We start from the raw sequence: 25,249 nt of genomic DNA on the forward strand, positions 1-25,249 counted from the left end.
TCTCTGTTAAAAAAAAAAAAAAAAAAAAAAAAAAAATCAATTGCACCTGTCCCTATCCAGACAGTTCTATTTAGCTGCTTTATCATCCGGTCTACAGAGAGAACACAGATGAGAACCACATGCTGCTGTCCAGGCCGCCACCCGCAGCTTTGGACCCGCTTCAGAGGAGAGGTCGGAGTAAGTGATGGTCCTGTTGCCGGCAGTTAACACATGCTGAACACTCGGGCTGTGTGATAAATGCAGCGTGTGGGATGGGGGTTTTGCCACAAGGGGGTTGAGAGAAAACACACACACACCAAACATCCACCTGCATGTATAAATCACACACTTATAAATCTTCTGAGTGGAAAAAAAAACAACACTTTTACGTCACTTTGATTCCTGTACGCCAAAAATGAAAAGAATTTCCCACTGTTCATCACACTGATATTGTTTTTGACCCGGTCTCCAGTGACTCAAGCGAGGAAAGTGTGCCTAAACACTAATTTAACACATCTCATCATGTGCTCTTTTGCTGAACCTTTTTAAAACCATTCTCAGTTCTACAGCGTATAATAAAAGCAGCTCCCACTCGACTCGACTGCAGTTGTGACGCACTTGAAACACGTGGGCACAGCACAGCGGTCCAGCTTTTTTCCCCCTCCAGTAACGAGTCTTATTAAACGTGTGGCTCCTGAAGGCACGGCTGGCCTCAATTCCATCTCCCGCTTTTCCATCCTCCAGCCGAGCGTCTGGACTTGTACGCGTGTGTGTGTACGCGTCCGTCAGTGGCAGCCACACGCTCGGACCACCATGTTGCGATATTTCTTCAGGATGACGTTGGAGCTGTCGTCGAAATACAGGACAGAAATGCCGTGGAGCTGAGTGGGGGCGCAGCACGGCTTCGGGACGGATTCTGGGTTTATGAAGTGAACCTGTAAGAAAAACGGAATTAATAAAAGGAAGACGGATTTTCAGTTTCCGCTTGAAGAACTAATATTGTTCCATCAGTGTAATGTGTTAGAAAGTATCGTAGAAAGTAAATCGTGCATTTAGAGATCAGATTATGAGATACTTATATGGTGAGTGATAGTGGGGATTAGTTTGTAACCACAGCATGACCTAAAGTGTTTTATTCCCCTTACACCACAGCAACTAACATTTTTCAAATGTATTAAGCCAGACATCACACTTTTCTAGCATTTACATTACATTTAGATGGTGTGGAATGTCCAAAAAGTTAGGTCCTGCTATCAATGACCATTTCTCTCTCTTTCTCACACACAAATTAAAAAAACGCAGCTTATAATAGCATCACAAACAGCCATAAAACCACGAAGCCCTCCTCCATTGAGAAGACTTTCTCGGGGCAGTTACAGTCTTATAAAGCACCGACACTGGAGACTCCTTCCAAAAACAGAAAAGGTCACTTTATGAATTTTTTAATTTTCAATGTTTACATAGAGCATTCACCTTATTAGTCTCTGTGCACACTGTTACTATAGAAACACTAACATATGTGAACAAACACATTAATCTAAACCTGTGATTTGAATAACTAAAAGAAAATTACCCCGCCATCGACGAATCAGAATGAAGAATTCGACTGTGCCGTGCTACGATAAATATTTTGCCATAATAAAAACATACTCCTCGATGAACATAAATATTTCAGCAACAAACAGATCTTTTGTTATGAAGTCCCGGGGCTATATTAAGAGTAGTTGGTGCAGCTTTGCTGTGTGGATTATGTAATCGGGTCTGTGGTGAACTTACCAGCGTCTGCACAATGGCGTGGTTGGTGGCGTTCATGTAGGAATTTAAAGGGAAGGCACACTCGCCCTCACAGTAGTATGCAGCATAGCCTTCTGGGGCAATAATCCAGTCCTGGATACACAGGAAGAGATGGAGAAAGATTGTGAAGAAAGAAAATAATAATAAAAAAAAAAGGGTGGGGAAAATAAAAAAGGGGAACATGCGTTGTCCTCAAGTCGTCCTCTCAGAGAGAGAGAGAATTTTTCATGTCTTTCATTATACCTGCCATCCCAGTTCTCTGAAGCTGACATAGAGTTCATGTTTCTTACAGCCCTGTTTTGGGTCCACACTAACATTCTCTGTAAAATAAAAAAATAAAATAAAATATATATAAATTTAAAACCGTAGCATACAATGACTATGTTGGAGCATGATTTATTCCGACCAACATCAGATACACTACCTGCTGCCTCTGCCAACCTCAGGGCCTCCTGGCTGGAAGGCGGTGTGTGTTTAGGAGTCTTTGGGCGGTTTTGGTTCCTCTGTTTGTGTCCGGGAGCTGAGCGGACGCTGCGCAAACGGACGCCTGTAGCTCTGAAGAACGCCACCATGAATGGCTGCTTGTTCTGAGGTCCTTGGTTGCCCACCAGCCCTGCAACCCTGGGGTTCACACGGTCACCTATAGGGGGAAAAACAGAAGGACAAAAGAATTCAACATTCCAGCTCAGACAAAAAAAAAAAAAGAGGAGTAGAAGGAGGAAGAGGAGGTTTGACCCACCATCTGCACTCTCCAGAACAAGCAACAAGCCCAGGTTCTGACCTGGGTTCAAAATCCAGTGGTTACTGGTAGCTGTGAGATCGAACACCAGCCAGCCTTCTTCTGCTGCCCAAATCACCCGCGAGTCCAGCAAGAACAGATCCGAATCCCTGCCAGGAACACACACGCAAACATACACGCATATATAAAACATGTTGGTCAAAAGCAGCACCTTTTTCTATTCAAAAACTTTTCATTTGATATTATTACCATTTCAGATTTACATTCACACCGATTTATTTAGCCAAAGGGACTTGCACTTCAGAGGTAATACAGTCCAATCAGTTAAGGGTCAGCGGCTTTGCTCAGGTGTTACATTTTTCTACCCTTAATCTTCTCTTGCCTTATAGAAACATGCAGTAAAATATTATACATTGAGAGAAATAAAAAGTTCTTTAATGCAAAACTTACAGATTAAGGGTTAGTTTCTAATATCCAATATTTACCTAATTATTTTCAGTGCTATATTCTTTCTTTTTACACATATATACAAAAACAAAGCTTTTTTAAACCCCCTGTATTAACATTTTTGGTTCAGCCCTATTCAAAAAACAGGTTGAAGTTAAATCGTTATAAATTACACCTTAGCCAGATACTTAGAAGGGAACTGAGTAATGGATTTATGTGGAAACCGTAGATATGGGCATGCCAAAACAAGTGTACTCGTCTTTAATAAAGCCTGTGTTTAGTGGACAATGAACAAAAGATTTGACTAGTAGAACTGGTGCGATACGTGATACGCCACCAATTTGAGTAACTAATAGAATGAAATTGCGTATATTACGTGAGGAGGTCTGAGGTGTAGTCAGCCTTCCAGTTCATCCCAAAGGTGATCACTGGGGTTGAGGTCAGAGCTCTGTGCAGTAAAGAGCATTCACACAGCATGTCTTCATGGAGCTCGCTCTGTGTACAGGGTTTTTTTTTTTTTTTTTTGATGGAGCAGGTTTAGGCGCCATGTGATGGTCAGGTGTCCACATACTTTTGGTCTTACACTGTACTGGCTATTCATTTCATATTCCTTTGTGCGACAATCTCTTCAAGCCCTGACTTCAGAATTACAATCGACAGGATATGAGGTCACGCTTCTCAAAAACTCTTAACGAGCAGCTTTCAAGGAAATTCTTGTGTGTCTGATGAGCTGTGATGTCTTTGTATTGTCAACAAATAACCCAGAAAACATCATAAGAGTCAAAGTCGACAGGCCGGAGCTTGCCCTTTACATCGTGTCCTAGATCAACCTCCCCAAATTGGGACGTCTCTTATCGCAGATTAAAATTCCTGTCTGATTCAGGAGATACTGGAGCTGATCTGAGGAACAAATGGCATGTTTACGGGTCGGGTTTCAGCCCCCCGGGGGGCGCTGGGCAGACGGCGTCTGTCTGCGTGACGCGTCTGCATCACAATAGGTGTACGAGCGATGATTCACATTGCCAGAGGGGTGATAAGGAGTCTGAGTGTGGAGTTGATGTTAAGTGCGTGTGTGTGCGTGAGGAAGTAAAACAGAGTTAGAGAGAACCGAGTATGTGCTGCTCTGAAGGAACATTGGGATAGGAATCGGACTAGAGATATGGCTAGAGATGAAAAGACAGACCATGCGAGTGAGTGTAGATGGTGGAGATAGACGGGCTTCTCTCCTGCTCAAGCCTCTACAGCTCACTAACTGACAGTAATGACTTTGTAATGGCCGGTGTGCTAACAGCTGGGCTGTAAATCAGCGGCAGGAATTCAGTGGGAGACCTGGCACCAGACACCTACCATCGGGCAGGCCCATCAGCGAGTGTCTGTACGTGTGTGTGTGTGTGTGTGTGTGTGTGTGTGTTTTCAGACCCGTACTGAGTGGGCGGCAGCACATGTTTCATCTCGCACACTTCAGCCAGTCTTTCTCCCAGGCTTTCACACTAAACTCTAATAAAACTCGAACGCACCACAGCTGCAGGCTGACTTCACACGCTGCGTCGACTACGCAGGAAACGAATAAGACAAACAAACATCTCCGACTGGAAAAAGCAGCATCGCAAACATGTTTAAAACAATCCAAACACTCACAGAGTTCACAGTCCACAGCTGCGTGTTTACCTGTCATCGTATTCCCGGAGCACTTGATACACGCTGACGTGAAAGGTCTCGTTTTCGGCACGTTCGTGAACAAAGTCTTTGTAGACGCGGAATTCGGCCGCAGTCACGGCTTCTCCCTCGGGAATGCGGGACAGATCGAATCGGTGGAACTGGTGGAACACATGCGGGTCTTCTTCAGGATCAACTAGAAATAGAGAACACCACACACGCGTACACACACACACACCCTCTTCAGTTCAACATGACATAAATGATTTTATATTAATATTCTTCGGATAAAATAAAGTTCAGGTAAAGTCCAACTAATATTATATACAATTTACTACAAAGCATTTCTCTGGGATCTCAAAGTTTTATTTCAATCATTTTCTCAGTGTCTTTGACTTTAAACCTTGAAATGTATAAAGCCATGATCTACATAGAACCAGTTCCAGATAGACCGACCAAAAATAAAACACCGGTTATGGTGCTTGATGAAATGAAGAGGTCAGATGAGAAAAGGGCTTCTGATTAGGATTCATCATTTCCTACATTAAGGACGCTGGCATAAGATATGATGATAGGGTATGAAGGATGATAGTTACTTGTTCAAGGTGGAACCTTTTCTTTGTTTTGTGTGCATGGAACCAGACCTATATACCAAAAGAGCCACTTTTCAGTGTTATGAGACATTTACTAAGGGGTCTCTCTTCTCCTTATAAGGAATTTTCTTAAGGGTTGCTTAGATCACTAGCTTTCTCAAAAGGTTCTACTCTAAAAAAAAAATTCTGAAAGGCAAACAGGTAGATATGGTTCAACAACCTTGAACACCAAACAGACTTTTATTGGTGTGGATAGTCATCAACATTTTTCCTCAATGAAAAATAAATTCTAAAAATCCTCACAAAATGTGCATTTTTTTAAGGTACAAAAAAAATGTAAGTGATTTCAACAAAACTCCAGAAAAAGTCTCAAAGCTATCCTGAACAAGAACTAGAGAAGACTTGTTACTCTATTATGTAACACACCGCAAGGACAAATAACAGAAGTGATGCAAACTGCACCACGGAGACGACATTTCAGGGTGCGGCAAAATACAGCACGACGGTGAATCTCCAGAAGATCTGCTGTGTTTCGTGTTAATATGATGAAACATTAAATGTTCATGTTTTTTTTCTTGCAGTTTCCATAAGCAGCATGCCCATCGAAGCTTGTACAAGGCAAAAAGTTTTGTACTCGCTGCTTGTGTACAAAAAGAAAAAGTCATGGAAAGATTCTGGTTTGCCGGTCGTGCGATGGTGCCTCCGGTATAAAACAAGCGTTTGTAAACACAGGTTTTTACAATGTGGACCAAAGAAACTTGCATTTGAACCAATCGTTGATATTCAGTAAGAGAAGCTCGACCCTTGTTTATGGTTTGAGGGGAGGAAAAAAAAAAACATGAAGTGGGAACAAGCCTGTGGATGTAATTGTCTCGTTTGCCTCGATTCACTCATCTGTGTGTCCTCGTTCCATTTTGAATATCTAGGCCAAGCCACACATCACACACCGCACACAACTCCGAGCTGAAGTTCTTTCGTAAAAGGAAAGACTGCATTCTGTCAGAACGGCTGAGCAATCGCACGCAGAACTAACGCTTGATTGGTGCGCCCACATCACTGCGGCCAAAAAAGAAATGTTTGCTTCCATAAGCCGAGTCGGATCTCAGGCCCACATGAATTATGGGAACATAGTTTGGGAGGGGTGATGGGGTGGGGGGGGGGATAGCCAAGCCTGGCTGTGGACGCAAATCACACACATGTGTGACCACAAGAAAAGCTCTGTAAAAGGCCTGGCCCGGAAACTAGCGGTGCCCCATATGTACAGACACACATGTACACACACACACACACACACACACACACACACATACATACACATTATATATATATATATGTATACATACACACACACACACACACACACACACACACACACACACACACACACACACACACACACACACACACTTTCTTCCTCACGCACACACACACGGATTACTGCACATGCACTGTACACATGTTACTTGGGAGTCGTGAGTAGTAGCCCTTTCGGCCTTTATATCCCTCGCTAATCCGCCAGTGACCTTGGCTGCACTCCACACCAACATCCTGGTCTCATTCGTGAAAGTGCAAAAAATAACCTCCTTAAAAAGGCCTCCGACAGCGTGCCCTGTCCCAAATGGAGCCAAATTCTCAGAGGGATCATAATTTTAGCGCAACAGGAGCTGGATAACATTCCCTCTTCCTTCAGCTACTCAACTTATTACGCTGGATATTACTCTGGTGAATAGATTCTCATTATCTGAACATGGAGGACGGAAGCTGAGAATTAAACTAATTATTAAAAACCTACCATAATCAGCCATTTCTCATTTCTACAACAACAACAACAACAACAACAACATCATGTCCAGATGTCTTCACAAATCTCTCTCTCGAAGAGGCGTTGCAAAAGGAAACGCTGTTATGTTTGTCACATTTAGTCAACAGGATGACATTTTATGAGTATGTTTATCCACACACCCTATAAAGCAGCAAAACTACTCAATGAAGGGAGGGGAAAAAACACTCCGGTGTATATGTGAGCAAGCGACCTTGTTGAGGAAAATCCATGATTTCAGAATGAACCCTTGGCAGAAGTTGGCCGAGCGTTGTCCCCACCCCGGGACGGCTGAGATCCTCTCAGAGTTTCCAGCATGTGGCACAAACTCAACCTTTCCTGGAGGTTTCTGGGAAGCTGTTTTCTCAGCGCTACACAATCCGTTTATCCTCGGGGAGAGGAGGGGGGGGGAAGTGGCCGGCTTTTCTGGTGCAAAAGGTGAAAGGCAACACCTAGAGTGTTTTTATAATTCACATTCAAAAATAAAGCACTGGATGCGAGTCAAGACTCAAAGCTCGAGGCTGTGGTCCCAGTTCATTTACCACCAGCCTGATAGAAGATGAGAACAACCGGATCACCACTTCACTTCATCGATCTTTACATGCCGAAGGAGACATTTTTATTATGCTTGGAAGGAGTCTCCAGTTTGTCCAGGAGTTGGGAATACGACAACCTGTTTTTACTTCATCTTATGAACTTCAAGATAAAATTACGGGCCTCATCACACCACCCTGTCGTTGATTACTTTCCTACATGAGCATACTGCCAAGGATTTATTCCTTCCATAGTGGATGATATCAAATCAGCATCTTCTCACTGTCCATGGCTTCTCTTTCCATGTTTTTAAGCACCAAAAGCACCAAAGCTGGGAGTGTCTTTAAGGAAATCAGCCACTGGTTTAGTCACTGAACCATTTTGTTATTAGATGAGCCACTTCCAAATGTATAACGTCTTCAGGTAATGCTGGAAATTTCTGCAAGCTCGATTAGCACTACAGCCGCCACTCGCACTATTTATGGTAACGGTGGCCATGTAAAAAATTTAAACGGTTAAATTGTGGTCATTGTGCAAAGAAAAAACCCTCTTGTTCCTGATTTTGCTGGTTCTTGGTTCCATACCAGCTGCATTTTAGTCCCAGAAGCAAGTCAGCACCAAGAAATGAGTCTTAAATGAGGAACAGTTTGAGATCAGGTACCAGTATAGCATCCGTATAAAAGCAGAGGATTCTCTGTATTTTTTGGCGCCGCGTAGGATCAGCAACCAAACCATAACTTCCTTTTTGGAGAATCTTGAACAGGTACCAAAAACCATAAACTGGCTGCTGATGGAAAAAGCACAGTTCCAGTTTTCTGGTGCCAGGTTCCAGGGCTTTGTGCAAAGGAAAAAGGCCTGTAAAGTGTGCTTTTGCGTGAGTGTGTGTGTGTGTGTGTGCTGGTGGGGGTCAGTCAATAATGATGACAACCATGATTACTGCTGCTTTTTTACACACATCCTGCCTGTATGTGCTGCCACGTATGACATCATAGCCTACAGAACGGCCGCAGTGCACGTGCTCAAATTGTTTCCATCATCGCACAATAATGAACATGCATAGCCAGCGGTGAGTGAAAAAAAGGAGGGGGGGGAAATAAGCTCTCTCTAAACCGGGCGCATACTGAAGGCAGAGAGTCATTTATTTGACCGCAAGTGAACACTGGAAAGAAAAGCACCGGCATTTTGTGGAGGCAATAATTGCTTGTAAGGGTTTGCTGTGTTTATGTTAAAGGCCATTAGGCACAAAGATCAGCGTTCAGATATGCAAACTGCTCCTGGCACACACACATTTCAACACTTCGCTCCTAACCCATAGGCTGATACGATGAGAAATTACAGCGTAGGGTAAACATGCTAATTAACGTCAACACTATTATAACAATTAGAACAGCGGGGTTTCGGCACACCTTACAGCTCAAGTTTATCTGCCTTCAGCGTTTGTTGTGATAAAAGTAGTAGACGTCGACATTTCACCTCAAATGCTTGCTCTTAAACGCTAGAGTGAGCATCACGTTACACCACACTCTCTTGACCAGTTAAGATTATTCCAGGGTACTATTCTACGATATATATACATTTTTTAAAATGGTTTTTCACATGAAGCGGCAGTGAGTCCAAATGCAAACCTGTTCACTGAAGGCGCAGGGCGCAAAAGATGCATTAGCTTACTTTCTAAACCCTTCAACTCAGACTTCCACCCCCTTCACAACAAGACATCCAAACAACATGGTTCTGTGACAAAAGTAAACAACGCAGCATTTCCTCACTTTTAAATGAATTATGTGGATATTGGGTTTAGATCAGACATTTAAATCGATAAAACTGACTGAGGTCTTGAGGAGGTCACTCACAGTTAGGTGGCTAGATTGCTGCTGGGTGTCCGTGCTTTTTCCTCCTATTTATTGTTGAAGTAACAAGCCTCTTAAATTGTAGTCTCTTTCATCGTGTGTTTTTTCTTCTTTATAATGAATCACTTTTTTCTTATTGCTTCTATATTGTTGCATGGTGCAAAAATCAGAGAAAGTTTTCTAGCAGCACAGCTACACGGGTTGTTGTGGGAAATGTGTGTAGAGTCTATTTTTTCCTATCTGCAGGCTAGGACCAGTGTTTGTACATCTGTAATGTTTTAGGGGATGATGATTAGTTAAAAAAAAAAAAAAAAAAAAACCTGAACTAACATTTGATCACTTTATATGAATTTAATGACTTGGAGGATTTCATGCTCAACCCTAGAAGCATTAATGTAGCATTATTTCCAACCTTAATGGGTGAAGTTTATTGTGCGAGGTAAACATGCACAAATCTTTCCAGAAACTAGAAAACACTTAAAAACAGAGCATCGCTTTTGTGAGAATTATATTCGGTGGAATAATCGGATTTCTGTTGCTACTTGGTCATGCCGGCTTATCAGCATAAACATTTGGAGCGTGACTGCTTCTCTGCCGAGTTACACCGAGCTGCGGGGTTTCTCTGGGTTTTAACTTTTTTTTTTTTTTCTTTTTTTTTCGGGGATAGACAGTCTTCAGAGTTCAGGTGCTTACATCAGTCTTCTCAGCCTCGTTTAAGAAAGAATTATATTATATAAATAAGCATGTTTTAATAGAATATCAAACTTCGTTTTGATTGCTCGTTAAACTAAAAAGTGTGACTGAAATCACAGGGCACAAAGAAAGGTCTGAACCTAAAATGGAACCGAGTAACCCGATCTGACACGTAGCAAATCCCCAGAGTGGAAAAAAAACAATGTCACTGGAGTTTATACAAGATAAAAAAGAAACAGAATTAACAAAAATGTTCTAAGCCCACCTGGTAACCCTAACCTTAACCATTCATTACTTGTAACAAACTGACCGGTTGAAGTGTGCAGTGAGTTAACGTAAGAAAGAACAGATTGCAGACGGTCTTTCCTTTCCAGAGAACAGCTGGCTCTTGCTGAGAAAAAAAACAAAACCTCTCAGACACATCTGTTGCAATCCATGGCAAATTCCCAGGTAAAACACAAGCTGGGAAAAAAATGAAAGCCGACCGGGTTCCAAGCAGAAGCTTCGGCGCTGCTCTACAGCTGGTTTGCTGGATGGAGTTTGAACTTCACAGGTTCTATCGGACTTGAAGCGTTGCCCTTTTGACTGCAATGTCTACGGGGGATTTTTTCATTTGGACTGACTTTACTCGTTCAGTTGTTTGCGGCTAAAGTAACCTGCCTGTAACACAACACTGTCCATTTGAAAAGGGGGGGTAAATCTGCTATATAATTTCCAAAATACAATTTAAAAACCAGTAATTTGGAGAAATTGCTATATTATACATTGTATGGCTGTGTATGGTACTGACTTTCTGAACTGTATACCTTGTGTTTATATCAAATTTATCTTCGTAATGCTTAATAACTAAAAGCGAAAAAACTGCTTCTGGTTTCAGCCTGAAGCTGAAAGCTAAATGAACTGTTTAGATGGTTTGCAATCCACATGCTACAAGAAAAAAAAAAAAAGGAGGTGCGTGTCTCAACTCTCCGTCTAGTAGCTGTGGTTCTGTGGGAAGGAAATAGCTTTAATACAGTCGTTTAGGGTGGTCCTGGATTGAACGCAGGCCTGCCTGCCTCAACACACATCTCAACAAGAGGAGGAAATTATCCTGTCAATCAACAGCACAACATAGAGAATAAAAACAATGATCCAGAACGAAGGCCGGGCCATTTTGAAGACTTTAAGGCTCACATCATATCCATGTCTCAAGAGTGAAATAGTTTTTTTTTTTTTCCTTCTTCTTCTGAGGGGATTACACAAGTGACAGCTGGCTCGGTTAACAAAGCTGAACTTTTTCAGAGGCCATCGTGCACCATTGAAAGAGTTTTGGACTGAAACGTTCAGTTCTTTGCTCTGAGGCATGAAATTCCCACAGAATTAGGATTGTGGATAAAAGGAAGGGAGTACAGAGAGGGGAAGGAGACTTGTGTCCACTACAGGAATGCTCCCTCACTACAGTGAAACACAGGCAATGCTATACTTTCCAAAGGAAACAAAGGCAGAATTCAGGTTTGATAAGTTCAGTAATGTCCAGGGAAGTTCCCAGTCATGCTCACAGCTCTCTAAATACATGCAGACCTTCATCATTAGCCACACACAGAAACCTGCGATCGCTTACTAATAAAAATGATTCCTTTCATTGTTTGAACTACCGCTAGTATTGCGACAATATTATCATTCATCACTCACTGTTTATCCCATCTCACTCACACTATCCACATATGAAACACACACACACACACACACACACACACACTTGAGGGTCTCCCAAACTGGTCTTTATCTTTTAACAGCTTTATCTTACCCCGGCGAGGTCAAAAATGCCTTCTCAAATTTTAGTCATGCCAAACTAAGCCCCATGAAAAGCCCTCTTCACAGCACAGAAGAGGATTCTCAAAATGGCAAACCATTACCTTCGAACAAAAGAAAAATTCTTGGTTTTACAGCCTTCTAAGAGGCATGGAAAGCAGCCATGTGAACCGTCTGGCAAAAAAAAAAAGCGAGCCATTACAGTGTATATTGACATACCAGAATGTCTTTTGGGATCCAAACAGATCTATATCATCTCCTGAAACAGCTCTTGGAGACAGTGCAGCATGGCAATATCCTCTGGTTTCTGTTGTAAGTTTACTTTCTTAATGAAACTTGAGCTTAAGCCTTAAGTACAGATGTCCTACCGCCTCATGTTGACCTACAGAGACTTTTTACTCTCATGACTAAAGTTATTTAAGAGCTAAAGCTCTCTCATTCACCCGCATGCAATCATATCCTGAATTTTTTTTTAGTTTATTTAGAAATCTCAAGAAGTTTCAATTACAAGTCTGCGTGCACAGGTTTAAATGCCAGTTGCCAGATAATAAACAACAAAACATCAACAACAACAACAAAAAAGTATAATTACCTCCAGGCATGGCAGACCTTTTAAAGGTTTTCATGTTTTCCAGGCCAAATGTTTAAAGTAACACCCACAATATTATCAAAAACAGTCGTTAGGAGGGTGTGGCGATGCTCCTTCTCCAAAGGAGACAATAACAGTTGATGTCAGTGTTTATATCATGTTATGAGTGTGCGTAAAGTTACAGTTTGGCGTCTCTTCTGGAAGAATATAAAAGTTGTGCACTTAAATTAAATTAAATCTTGGCGAATTGACCCCCCAAAAAAGAAAAAAAAACCCAAAAGCTTAGATATAAAATTCTGCACTCACCCATATTGACGAAGCTCATCACCATGTCGGCGTCGCTCAGATAGCGCTGGTCTCGCCGTGTCGGCGTCGGTGCGAGAGCAGGAGCCAGAACCGGAGCCGCAGCGCGAGAGAAACCGGAAGCAGCGGGTTCCAGCGCCGCGTTGTACAGCTCCAGCATGTAGATGGGCGCCGCCGTGCGCCGCTCCGGCGAGTGAGGTCGCGGCCGCCGGGGCAAACCGAGCACGGACAGGATCTCTCTCTGAACCTCCCGGCGCTCCTGACTGCGCAGCGCTCGGTGCACGAAAGCCGAGCCCAAGTCGTTCTCCATCGTGAAGTTTGCTGCGACCAAGACGGCGCAGCAGCACCACCAACCCGCGATCAACCTCAACATGCTGGAAGTTCGAGTCCTGTGCGTGTGGTTAGTTTCTAGATTTCTATTTCTATTTCTTTCTTTCTCTCTCTCTCTCTCTCTTTCTCTTTTTCTCCTCAGTCGTCTGTGTTGCTCCCCCGTTCTTCCCTCGTGTCCTCACGCGATGCGCTGCCGGTTGCGCTCCACTGAGCGCAGACTTTAAGGAGCGCGCTGCACCTCGGGGGTGGACCTCATCAGTGATGAAAGTGGGTGTGGCCAAAATGGGTGTGGGGAGGGGTGTTTAAAAAAAAAATCAAACAGAATTAAATTTCTTTAATGTCATTGAACAAGTCAAGAAAATGCGTTTGCAAATTCCTAAAAATTCATAACTTTCTTATTAGATGCTGTATAAAGAACTTAATAAACAAAAAAGTATATCCAGTGTTTTCACCTCACATTATATGCACTATGAACAGTAAAGGCAGTAAAAACAGCAGTACAGTACTACAGGATAGTAGATATGGAGCTTTCATAAATAACGCAAAGAAAAGAATCATGTTTAATGCTTTAGACTGTATGCTTTTTTTGGTCACACGAATATTAGTTAAGATCCGCACCTTAGAACGTAAAGCATGACATGCTCCCTGATTTTGACCCAAGAGAGTCGACGTCAAAGTTCTAGCAATTTATTATATTGGGATCGTACAGTGTGATAGGCAATTAGCTTAAAAAAGACATCTGAAATCATACATAGAGATAGTATATCTAAAAGTATGTGGACACCTGAGCCTCACATCCATATGAGGTTCTCTCCCACACTATTGTCACAAACTTGGAAGCACACAGCTGTCTAGTAAGCCGTACAATTTCACTAGGATGAAGAGTCCCAAACCTGCTCCAGCATAATGCCCTTGTGCACAAATCGAGCTCCATGAACACCTGCTCTAAGCTTGGAAGCTATGGAAGACCCGGAGTGTCCTGCAAAGAGCCCTGATCTCATCGCCACTGAACACCTTTGTGATAAAACTGCAACCCAGTCCTCCGAAAAACATCAGTGCTTTTAGTTATCTTTTTTTGTTTTATTAAAGCTGCTATAAACAGACACTAGTCCAAAATCCACAAATACGAGAACAGCATAGGGCTGACCAAAAACTCACAAGACAGATAAAAATACGGTTACGTAAAAGCAAAATACTAAAGGACAGAATAAGATATGATTATTGCGTCAAGCTGACTGAGCAGAACATATTAATTTTCATCTAACATTACAGGATCTTGGAGTACACACGTTATCGCATAATCTTTTATTGAAGGTTTTATTAGGATCAGCTAGTACAGGCAGTACGGCACGTATGAGACATTTTATACCAAGCACTGGCACAATTTTTCATCCTCACAGGTGATGTAAGCATGCGAAATAACACATGCCTCACTTTAAGCTCATAACTGACTGCTGGTAATCCTAACTACTCATACTGCACTCAAGTGTTGTAACAATTAATTAAAGCTATATGAGGTGATGGATAATTTCTGTGTATACATTACTATGGACAGTACATGCTTTTAAGTTTTGGACTGTGACCAACTGTGACCATTTTACTGAGCAGTATAGTGTGTTTAAATGAGTTAACACTAAAGGCACTATTTAAACAGCGGTCTGGGTTTCGTTTTTTTGCAACATAGCCTTTTCGTGTCTCGATCCCTCACTGCCCTCCCCCTTCCCCCATGAGACCCAAATACCCCGTTTCCATAGTCCATATGTTTCAGCTTCGGTGCTGACTGCAGGACACCTACTACCCTGCAGTGTTCACTTTGAACACAACCTGCTCTAATGGTCAGAGGCCCCTGAAGACCTTGCTTACCTATATCACATGGGATCAGAGTTTTAAAGGCGCTGGTACTAAACTCTGTGAAGGGAAAGTAACTGTTAAGACACATTTGGCTACAGCAGGGGTGTTCAACTTTAGTGTTCTGTCTTAAATCACATACTACAACTGTAATACTTAAACGTAGACCGCAGTAGACTCTATAGAGACGCACCTAGACCTGGATAGAACTGTAGGTTTGGACATGAATGTTTAACTCATGCTAATGTCCAATTCACTGAATCGCCATATTAATCTTGCACATCAAGATCAGTGTTATACGAAGAATGGAATTCTGAACAAGAAAGAAAGGCACTGAACAAAACTATTTAGGATGTATTTACAAAATATAGTCAAACTAGAGTCTAGCCTACCATTTACACATTTACAAAAGTAAAAAGAAAAGGTAGCGGTGAGAAGCTGACATGAAGGAAACAGTTCCACATTGAGTTGTGAGTAACATACTTTTATTACTTGTAAAAATCGATAAGAAAAATGGAGTGAAGTGATTGGTCAGTAGTAAAAATGCTGTTTAGTGGTTAGTTGTTGGTTAAAAAATGGTGATCAGTGATTGGTTGTTGATAAAAATGGTGAGCAGGGATTGGTCACTGGTTAAAATGGTGATCAGTGATTAGTTGTTGGTTAAAAAGAAAAAAGGTGATCAGTGATTGGCTGTTGGTATAAATGGTGAGCAGTGATTGGTCATCTGTTAAAATGGTGATCAGTGATTAGTTGTTGGTTAAAAAGAAAAAAGGTGATCAGTGCTTGGCTGTTGGTATAAATGGTGAGCAGTGATTGGTCATCTGTTAAAATGGTGATCAGTGATTGTTGACAGAAATACTGATCAGTGATTGGTTGTTTTAGACATGAGCTTGCACAAACACAACTCTGGCATTATTTAAGTCATTTAGCCAGCAGCTGGAGAATCAAGTATTGAGTACAGGACAGTTGCTAATGTCTGCTTAAAGTCATTAGACATTTTGAGATTCTGAAAGTTGCTCAAGGGTTCGAATAAAAAAAAGTCATGAATGTTGGCAACACTAGCTGTTGGTTCAGTATCACTATCAGTTCCCTTACTCACCCAACAATGTTTGCAGTACGATGTGTATTTTTCCTTTTAACCTAAACTCTTCCAAAGCGAACCTATTATCTGTACAAGCCCTTCCCTTGAATTTCTATACACTACACTAAATGTATCCTCGAAAATAAACTGAAATAGTACACAAGTATGTGATTTGAGACAGTTTATAGTTCTCTCATCTGAACTGATACTCATGATGGGTTTGATAATTAACTGATGCACTGGCTCAATCGACAGGTGTGTTGGATTTAGGGAAGGGTTTAATCTCTGGAGGGCAGTGGGTGTCCAGGTCGGAGTTGAGAAACCTTGCACTAACACACCTAAAGACCTGGTCATTAACCGTTAAGTTGAATCAGGTGTGTTTGAGCAGGGACGGCACTTAAAGGCGGTTCACACCGAGCCTTGATGAGTCGCTTCGAGGCTTTTTCCATCAGATTGTTTACACCATGTCATTTGTGACTGTGTACTACATCTTTGTAGCAAAGAAGCTTGAGCTGTAAAAAGGCTAAAAATAAGTTACTTAACCAAGTCTTGTTCTGTGTCTAAAGTGTGTCTCTTTAGTAAATAAGGTACGGCGCAGAAGTTTATGTCACACAAAAAAAGAGAAGTCGTAAAGCTCATTTTGGCCCGAACTGTTCCTTTAATCTGGGTCCGGCTCCATAACTTCCTGAATGGCCATGAAAAGCTTCGCCACCGCTTTCATTCTGATCCAGCACTGACCCGGCTTAGCCTCCGACAAGTGATGACAAGCCTCTAATTGTTCTTTGTCCCGTTATGGGGACGCGGCAAAGATCACAAGTGACATCTCCTGTGCTCTGCTGCTTCCCACCTGCTGTGCCTGCGCCCCGTTTCCCACTGCCACGGCGACCGTAGCCTAGAGACAGCAACCTGGCAATCATCGCCGCCCTCATTCCTCTTCCGGAACAGGTCTAAAGGTCAAATGTGTCCCACACCCTGGTTAGCTCATGCACGCCGTGAGCTCACCATCATCTATCTGCGTTTAGTTCTTACCAAATGCTCGCTTTTCTCACGGCGCTGCACTCATCTGCTTCACTTTACTCTTTTTGAGTTGCACACATTCGATTTTGTGTGTTTGGTAAAGAGTACGCCTGAGGAATTCCTTCACCAGGAGAACAAAAATGAGACTAAAGGCTAAAAAAAACTGCAACTAAAAGTGACACATTTATCTTTTGATCTATAAGTAATCCAATCATTTGTGGGGATTAATCGCTGTTGATCACAGTCAGCCTTTTCACACATGGATGATCTCTGACTTTAGTGTCCTAAATCTTAAAGTAATCGTTTGGCTGAAAATTAAATGCAAATAATTTTGTTGTTATGCCAAAATAACTAGTAGTAGTAATAATAATAATAATAATAATAATAATAATAATAATATTTGTATTTTTATTATTAATAATAATAATATTTGTGTTTTAATGTTAATATTAATATTATTATTAATAATAATAATAATAATAATAATAATAATAATAAGGCATGTTCAGTGTCTGAAGGAATGACGTTTCTGTTACCACCCTGAAGCTGAATACTTTCCTACAAAAGCATATCATGAAGTGTTTTATTCCTTTGATACCACAGCAATTTGCCAATTATTTTTAAAAGTTAATTATTTAAAAAAAAATCAAGCTGTGGATCTTCAGTTGTATAAACGGCTATTAATAAGACAAAAAAAAATCTCAGACTGTCATGTTACCAAGAAACCGAAATCTGAACACTTTCGTGTGTCAAAAACATACAGCATTACCCCTAACTATGACAATAGCCCTGACCCTGGAGACTCATAAACATCTCCTTATGGAAATCACCACCATATTGACCAAGGTTTTTAAGGCAAACACCTCCAGCACAAGTCTCTGGGTAAACTATAGAAACCGTAACATATTATAATGCACATATAGTGGCACTGAGGTCAGAGCTGCTGTGGTTAAAATAAAGGAATCAAAGTTTAGAGACCAAGCACGCCTTTAGTGTTTGACGGCATACTGGTAAAACTTCAAAAAATGATCTGAAACAGAAATAAGTGTATATTTGCTAAGCAGCAACAGCTATCACTATAATATACTAAGCACAATAAGGTTGATGATAGACATTTGAACAGGAAATACTTGTGTATATAGAATCCTTTAACTGGTGGTTTTCTTTTTGGATATGGCTCCAAATATAACCTTTAAAAAGTAGGAACTGATAACCATCCTAAAAACCCTTGACGAATGCTTATTTTTAGTGTAGCGAAATAAGAATTAGCTCTAAAACCTATCGTAGGTTTGATCCTTTAATAGAACACTGAAACATTTTATGTGGGACCATACAGCAGACCGGGGTTCCAGGTAGAACCCTTTCATGGACTCCTCTTTCTAAGCCATGTGCGGTACACGTCAGTGCAATAAAGACCTACTGAAAAAGTACATCTGATGTTAAAACAGTAATTAGTTAGTCGTTTGTAGTTTCTTGTGTTTGACATGCAGCACTCTGCCGCGGAGAATGAACGGGGGGGAAGGACTTATCGCCGTCTGCTTCGCTTTATCAAAGGCTAATCCCTCATTCACGCTGGCAGTGTGTGAACTATGACACAAAGAGCTTACACACACCCTAGTCATGCCAGCATCACCTCAGAACACAGCACAACCCAAGTGTTAATGCTCACACAACTAGGTGCTAATTGGTCTATAGGGAGGTGCAATGATGTAGGTAGGTAGGTGTGTGTGTGATTTAAATGAGGTCTTTAAAACAAAAAATGCTCAGTAGACCTAATATTATTGTTACAGCCTGTGCATTGTTTTTTTTTGTGCTTAATTTTGTACACTTTATTTTTGGACACGTGAACATTCCTTCACATTAGACCAACACTTTGTTTTGTTTAGTGCACTGATGTCTGTACACACACTGTGTGTTTAAGTGTGATTAATATTTGAAAAGATGTTTATTATTCTCAACCTAGTCTACACTGCCACCTAGTGGTCTAAAAAAACTAAACATTTAGACATCGAGTGAAGGACAGAACTTTGAACTTCTTTCGACTTCTAATGTTTTAGTATGAAAAATGAAGGTTTTTGTATAAATAAGTCATTATTCATTAATATTACAACAAATGTATGCTTAGAGCAGTATTGAACAGATATCGCGGTGTAACGTGATCGACTCTGCTCAGTGAATCATATCATTTGATTCAGCTCACTCACAAAAGAGTCGACTCGTTGCGATTTTTAATAAACCGGGCAAAACCTGGTTGAAACTGCTTCATGAAATCTTACCTTCTAACGTTACTCTGCATTTATACAATCTATTTAAACAAATATTCAATCAGCGAACATGCCCTCACCGTTTACCTAAAAGAGCCGACTCGGTCGCAAACGACACATCACTAGTTCGAGCTGCAAAGTTGGAAAAACATCCTGTACTCAAAAAGCTCATGAACTAGCAACAAGCTAGCCGGCTAACATCAGCTATGCATTTACTTCTCATGACAGTAACCGTATGATTAATGCCATGGATGATCCAAACGATGTGTATGTTGACGAATCTTAAGCGAAATACTAGATTATTCTCATCTAAAAGCAGAGAAGTGGTACTTTATTTACTGTTGATGGTGTGAGCAGCCATGTTGACGTGACGTCACGATCTGAACACCAGGGTTGAGAAGAGCTTCTCGGCTTCTCCAAGTTGCGCTCTGGGATTTTTCTTTGGTTTTTTATCTGCTCTGGAATTTTCAGAGACACCAGCTTTTACTCGGATATAGCGGAAACAGTGTTGTACAGTGCGCATGCGTACCACACGCTTTAAAAAAAATACGCATGCGCACGACTTTCGTTAAAAATCCGTACGCACACACATGGTTCTCTCAGTCCCATGTGCGCCGTAGAGGTGAGTACTTTATTCAATGGTCCCGTGTGAAATTTTGTGCCTAGTTGGACGCAATTATTGTGTAATGCAGATGTTTAGGCAGTATTGTAAAGTTTATGATGGTTTAAAGCGTATATGATGTGGGAGTACAGTTTTATGGAGAAATGCGTTGTTCTTAGACCGGAGCTGTTAGCACTATAGTTTATTGCCTATTGTTTCGACTATAAATTGAAAATAGTTTATGTCTAGAAAATGTGTATTTAATCGCACATAAATTATTTTTTTTTTTAATACATAATCTCTTTAAATCATCTCATTATACACTGTAAATGTATTAATTAAGCTATTTATAACTTCCATAAGGAAATAGAACTGGTCTAAATGTACAATTTACATCAGTAGGTTGCATAAAGAGCGTTTAGATTAAGAGAAATTGAAAAATGAACTACTTTTAAAATATTTTTTTTTTAGGCACCACGTGCGTCCTGCATGCTCCCGAAAAGAAGAATACCACCCGAGAGCCCAACTTCCGGGTCACGTGGTTATGATGGAGCGGGAGATTAGACTCGAGACTGGTCCCCCTTCAGGACAGGAGCCCTTTCACTTCAATGGCCATGGGAAATTGTAGGTGTTTCACAAAACTGTAGTGATTTATTTTATTATTCTCTTCCAGTCATTAAATTGAGCTTGCTCGTTATTGTTAATGATCTTCTTTTTAAAACAAATTTTTTTGTTTCAGGTTTGATCCACTGACCGTAGAGGTGAGCTGAAGAACATGGACTTGTGTAGATGTGGACCATGAACCAACACTGTCTTTGGAAATGTGCATCATGGTGAGATTCCTTACTGATTTCCTGTGTTTTCACCAAACATGGCTCTGATGACTAAACTTTTTTCCCCAGCAGATCGACTCTGTTGACTTATCTTTACAATTTAAGCCAAATTGTCTGAGCCATTATCATTGTACAAATACAAGTATAATTGCCCCTGGAGAACGTGTCATAACGCACTTTTTATTTTTTTTTCCTTGCCTAGAACCTGTGGCCCTGCAGATGTCCAAATGGTTCCAGGACACGTTTTCCCCCTTTTAAGGATGTTGCTGGTGTGTTTCACTTGTCTCTCGCACTACTTGCAGTGTTGCATTAGACTAATGGCATAAATGATGACCAAACTTTTTTCCCCAGCAGATCGACTCTGTTGACTTTTTCCAAAATTAAGCCAAATTGTCTGAGCCATTATCATTCTGTGTACAAACATCTATAAATTCAAAAAGCATGACCTGAACATGACCCATTTTTCCTTTTTATTACTTCTAGATGCTCCAGCCTATTGCGTGACCGTGTAGCTAATGCAAGGTTGTAGAACTGGTGAGTTCAGTTCTGTATGAGTCTCATCATATCTGCAGTACTGTAATGGTGTAAAGGATGACCAGACTTTTTTCCCCAGCAGATCGACTCTGTTGACTTTTTCCAAAATTAAGCCAAATTGTCTGAGCCATTATCATTCTGTGTACAAACATCTATAAATTCAAAAAGCATGACCTGAACATGACCCATTTTTCCTTTTTATTACTTCTAGATGCTCCAGCCTATTGCGTGACCGTGTAGCTAATGCAAGGTTGTAGAACTGGTGAGTTCAGTTCTGTATGAGTCTCATCATATCTGCAGTACTGTAATGGTGTAAAGGATGACCAGACTTTTTTCCCCAGCAGATCGACTCTGTTGACTTTTTCCAAAATTAAGCCAAATTGTCTGAGCCATTATCATTCTGTGTACAAACATCTATAAATTCAAAAAGCATGACCTGAACATGACCCATTTTTCCTTTTTATTACTTCTAGATGCTCCAGCCTATTGCGTGACCGTGTAGCTAATGCAAGGTTGTAGAACTGGTGAGTTCAGTTCTGTATGAGTCTCATCATATCTGCAGTACTGTAATGGTGTAAAGGATGACCAGACTTTTTTCCCCAGCAGATCGACACTGTTGACTGTTATATATATTTAAGCCAAAATTTCTGATACACTGTTTGAGTTGTATGCTTAGATAATATCATGCAGATATAGTCTTAAGATTCTTCTCCCATTTTTAATTAGGAAACAAACCCTGAGGAATCTGGAATGGACTCATAGATGCCCCCCTCATGCAGATGCACATGGTATGTTTCTAAGTTAGATAGGCAGTGCATTCTTGCATGTTTGTGCTTTTGTGATGACCGATTTTTTTATTTTTTTTATTTATTTATTTTTTTCCCCCGGCAGATCGACCATGTTGACTGCCTGTGAATTTAAGCCAAAGATTTCTGATGCACTGAATGAACTCGCACTCTGACTCTGTGTCTAGATTAGATTTTTAATCTTTTTCTTTTTTTCCCTTTATTGTTTCAGGGCTGTCTTGGATTGTTTTAAAGAAGGGAGGGATCATCGACATGGTTGAAATTACTCAAATAGAAAATCTATTACTATCTGCTTAAACCCTAATTCTAATTTTGTCTGGAAATTGATGAGGAAAGGTGGAAAAAAGCCTGGAATCATTTGTTTTAATGCCTTTTAATTTGTTTAAAAAGGCAATAAATCAAATAAATAAAATTGTATATGGCTGTACCTTGCTTGAATTCAGTGAGGTCCAGAGTTTTACTCATTCTTTCACAAATGTTTGTAGAAGCGGTCTGCATGCTAAGGTGCTCGATTTTATACACCTGTGGCCATGGGAAGTGATTGGAACACAGGAATTCAATGAGTTGGAGGTGTGTTGGTAATATAGTGTATCTGTCTACATATAAGCAATTCTTAAACTAAAAACCTTGCTCATCTTTATTTTTGTGGGTGATGTCCTCTATCTTCTCACAATGTAAATGACTGCTCCAACAATTAGTATAAAAATAACCAATACAAGTAGCACAGCCAGTACAGCGTCATGGCAAGTGGTCGGTAATTGTTGTAGCCCTAGTTTTAAAAAAAAAAAAAAGAAAGGGAAAAATTATCAGGGAAACTGAAGGTGTTAAAACTTATTGTCAATTTAGTGGTGTTTGATTTGTAAAAACTTACTGTCGACTTTTAGTAACACGGCTCGTGGATCCCCTTCGTAAGCTTCGTCGTGGATGAGACACTGGTAAAATCCTGCATCAGACTGTTGTACTGAATTGATGTGGAGGGAGAGATCACCATCTTGAAAACCTTCTACAGACATCATGAATCTGTCTGCTGAGGCTTCCTCATGGGTCACAGATCTGTTATGAATGAACAGCAGGAACAGTCGTCCAGCTTTCATCCATTTTACATCTTTAACACTTTGGTGAGTGAGTCCGTAGCACGGGAGGGCGAGGTTCTCCCCCTCGATAGCCTTTATAACTTGGAACTGTAAGACAAAAACAAATTGTTCAGCTTTTCAAAAACAAATATACAAATTAGTATCAGTACTTTGCTTTTCAGTAACAGTTTTCATGTTATAACAGCCTTACAGATGGCACACTTACCATAAACCCTTAGTTTTACTTCAGTAGCTACAGCTTTATCACAAGTGCACCTGTAAGAGCCAGCATCATTGTAGACCACTGAACTGATCCTCATGGAGAAATTTCCTCTACTCGCGTCACCTGATACTGAAAATCTTCTAAGACAACGCTGTTCAATCCGACATGTCTGGCTGTGACATGTAGCGATGTCGGCTTTTCTGGGAATGAAGCGGGTCCACAGAACCTCTGACTGGTTTCCAGAGCAGGTACACGGGAAGGTCACAGGTTCATTAACTAAGACCTCTCTGACGATAAAAGCCTGGCACTGCAGCATTACAAGGCAAACTAGTGGAAGAGCGCATACTGCATTACAAGTTTTGATCATTTTTAATTTACACTTTTGGCAATAATCTGGACCTATTATGGGTTTAAACACAATGGAACTTACCGATCAGAGAGCGATCTGGTTTTAATATCAACTCCATGATATTTTTGAATAGGAAAACAAACAAGTCTTCAGTTGTAGTTTTCATACATCTACTGTCTATAAAGCAACCAATTTTAGTACAGACGTCACGTGTCGCTACTGTTAATCAGAGCGAGTTCAGACGAGGATGAACAATTGCAAAATAAAAAGAAAAGTTATTGAGGCAAAATGCGAGCTTCTCTAAAACTAGCCTGGACTGAGTAGCGCGTGCAGTAGGGTGTACAGTAGGGCGTGCGCTCATCCGGTCCACTGTTGCCGCTACGCCCACCCGACGTAGGTGTGCGCATGTTCCTGCCCCAGCTTCCTCTTTCTTTCCTATGTTCCTATGGTAACTTATGTGGTACTTGTTACTTAACTGACTACATGCCCCAGTTATTCTAATTTCTTTTTAAATATACATATGGCATGCGTCATTGCAAACAGCTTTTGTTTATTTATAAATAAACAATTTAATTAACTGATAGTATCATGTGAATTAATTTGCTATTACTAATTTATTTTTTAATAATTATGTATTTATAATAATTTATCCCAAAAATGTCTTTACTGTTTTTTATATTTATTTGAAAAAAAAAAAAAAAACACTTTCTTCAATAGCGTCTAGATCATGTGACCCCAAACTAGTACTAAAATAATCTACTTGGCCTCCCCCACAAGGTACAACTCTTTGTATCCCAAAAATCTCTTCTTTTATTTTTATTTTAATTTTACTTTAAAAAAAAAAAACACTTTCTTCAATAACTTCTAGGTCATGTGACCCCTTGACCCCAAACTAGTACTAAAATGATCTACTTGGACACCACCACAAGGTACACCTCTTCTTATCACAAAAAAATCTTTTGTTCTTTTAAATTCTTTTATTTTTATTTATATTTATTTTATTTATATTAATTATAGATAGATGGATGGATGCATGCATGCACAGTGTGTGGGAATGGACACTTTGCAGCTTCAAACAGCCAGGAAAAAAATATGGAAATGCTGCTTGTGTGTTTAAGAAGACCATTGGGTAATAACAATAAAAAACTGTGTGTAATGGTGATAAAAAAAATGACTTGTTTATTTAAATAAGAAAGGAGTTAAACAAATGATGAAAATAAACAAATGAATAAAAATCAGTGTACCCTGTGGGGGTATTCAAGTAGATCATTTTAGTACTAGTTTGGGGTCAAGGGGTCACATGACCTATAAGCTATTGGAGAAAGTGTTTTTTTTTTTTTTTTTTAAATAAAAATAAGAGATTTTTTTGTAATAAGATGTGTACCTTGTGGGGGAGGCCAAGTAGATTATTTTAGTACTAGTTTGGGGTCACAGGGTCACATGACCTAGACCCTATTAAAGAAATAGTATTTTTTTTTATTAAAAAATAAATTAATTCACATGATA

At 40.4% G+C, this 25,249-nt stretch overlaps 1 protein-coding gene, 1 long non-coding RNA gene and 5 other non-coding genes across 12 annotated transcripts; 6 read left to right on the plus strand and 1 right to left on the minus strand.

The window, feature by feature from the left end:
* Positions 1–10: 10 nt before the first annotated feature.
* Positions 11–19,802, minus strand: bmp7a (bone morphogenetic protein 7a). Its single transcript, XM_058373135.1, has 8 exons — positions 19,664–19,802; positions 12,788–13,365; positions 4,628–4,811; positions 2,513–2,661; positions 2,198–2,413; positions 2,017–2,093; positions 1,756–1,866; positions 11–914 (listed from the first exon to the last, which is right to left on the minus strand). Exons 2-8 carry the CDS (start codon positions 13,155–13,157, stop codon positions 765–767), a joined length of 1,257 nt encoding a protein of 418 aa, XP_058229118.1. The 5' UTR covers positions 13,158–13,365; positions 19,664–19,802; the 3' UTR covers positions 11–764.
* Positions 19,795–25,169, plus strand: LOC131342362 (uncharacterized). 6 transcript variants are annotated; one of them, XR_009203029.1, is made up of 13 exons: positions 19,795–19,946; positions 20,397–20,549; positions 20,665–20,758; positions 20,961–21,027; positions 21,242–21,292; positions 21,504–21,554; positions 21,766–21,816; positions 22,019–22,080; positions 22,310–22,668; positions 22,983–23,216; positions 24,461–24,520; positions 24,612–24,672; positions 24,761–25,169. It is a non-coding gene; the product is annotated as an uncharacterized LOC131342362 (long non-coding RNA). The 6 variants fall into 6 exon arrangements; XR_009203028.1 differs by lacking the exon at positions 24,461–24,520 and having other exon boundaries at positions 19,796–19,946; XR_009203027.1 differs by lacking the exon at positions 24,461–24,520 and having other exon boundaries at positions 19,797–19,946; positions 24,612–25,169.
* On the plus strand, positions 20,793–20,885 carry LOC131342957 (small nucleolar SNORD12/SNORD106). Its single transcript, XR_009203086.1, has one exon. It is a non-coding gene; the product is annotated as a small nucleolar SNORD12/SNORD106 (small nucleolar RNA).
* On the plus strand, positions 21,075–21,162 carry LOC131342956 (small nucleolar SNORD12/SNORD106). Its single transcript, XR_009203085.1, has one exon. It is a non-coding gene; the product is annotated as a small nucleolar SNORD12/SNORD106 (small nucleolar RNA).
* LOC131342958 (small nucleolar SNORD12/SNORD106) lies at positions 21,337–21,427 on the plus strand. The gene has a single exon (XR_009203087.1). It is a non-coding gene; the product is annotated as a small nucleolar SNORD12/SNORD106 (small nucleolar RNA).
* On the plus strand, positions 21,599–21,689 carry LOC131342959 (small nucleolar SNORD12/SNORD106). Its single transcript, XR_009203088.1, has one exon. It is a non-coding gene; the product is annotated as a small nucleolar SNORD12/SNORD106 (small nucleolar RNA).
* LOC131342954 (small nucleolar SNORD12/SNORD106) lies at positions 21,861–21,952 on the plus strand. Its single transcript, XR_009203084.1, has one exon. It is a non-coding gene; the product is annotated as a small nucleolar SNORD12/SNORD106 (small nucleolar RNA).
* Positions 25,170–25,249: the final 80 nt, after the last annotated feature.

This window comes from Hemibagrus wyckioides, linkage group LG21, assembly GCF_019097595.1.
Source record: "Hemibagrus wyckioides isolate EC202008001 linkage group LG21, SWU_Hwy_1.0, whole genome shotgun sequence".
NCBI lineage: Eukaryota > Metazoa > Chordata > Actinopteri > Siluriformes > Bagridae > Hemibagrus > Hemibagrus wyckioides.

Bases quoted from the DNA above. Each gene is read 5' to 3' on its own strand.
- bmp7a (XM_058373135.1), bottom strand. From the start codon at position 13,157: ATGTTGAGGTTGATCGCGGGTTGGTGGTGCTGCTGCGCCGTCTTGGTC. The intron at 2,662-4,627 runs GTAAACACGCAG...TGTTCCTGGCAG, and splicing joins CTCCGGGAATACGATGACAG to GGATTCGGATCTGTTCTTGC. The intron at 2,414-2,512 runs GTGGGTCAAACC...TTCCCCCTATAG, and splicing joins TGTTCTGGAGAGTGCAGATG to GTGACCGTGTGAACCCCAGG.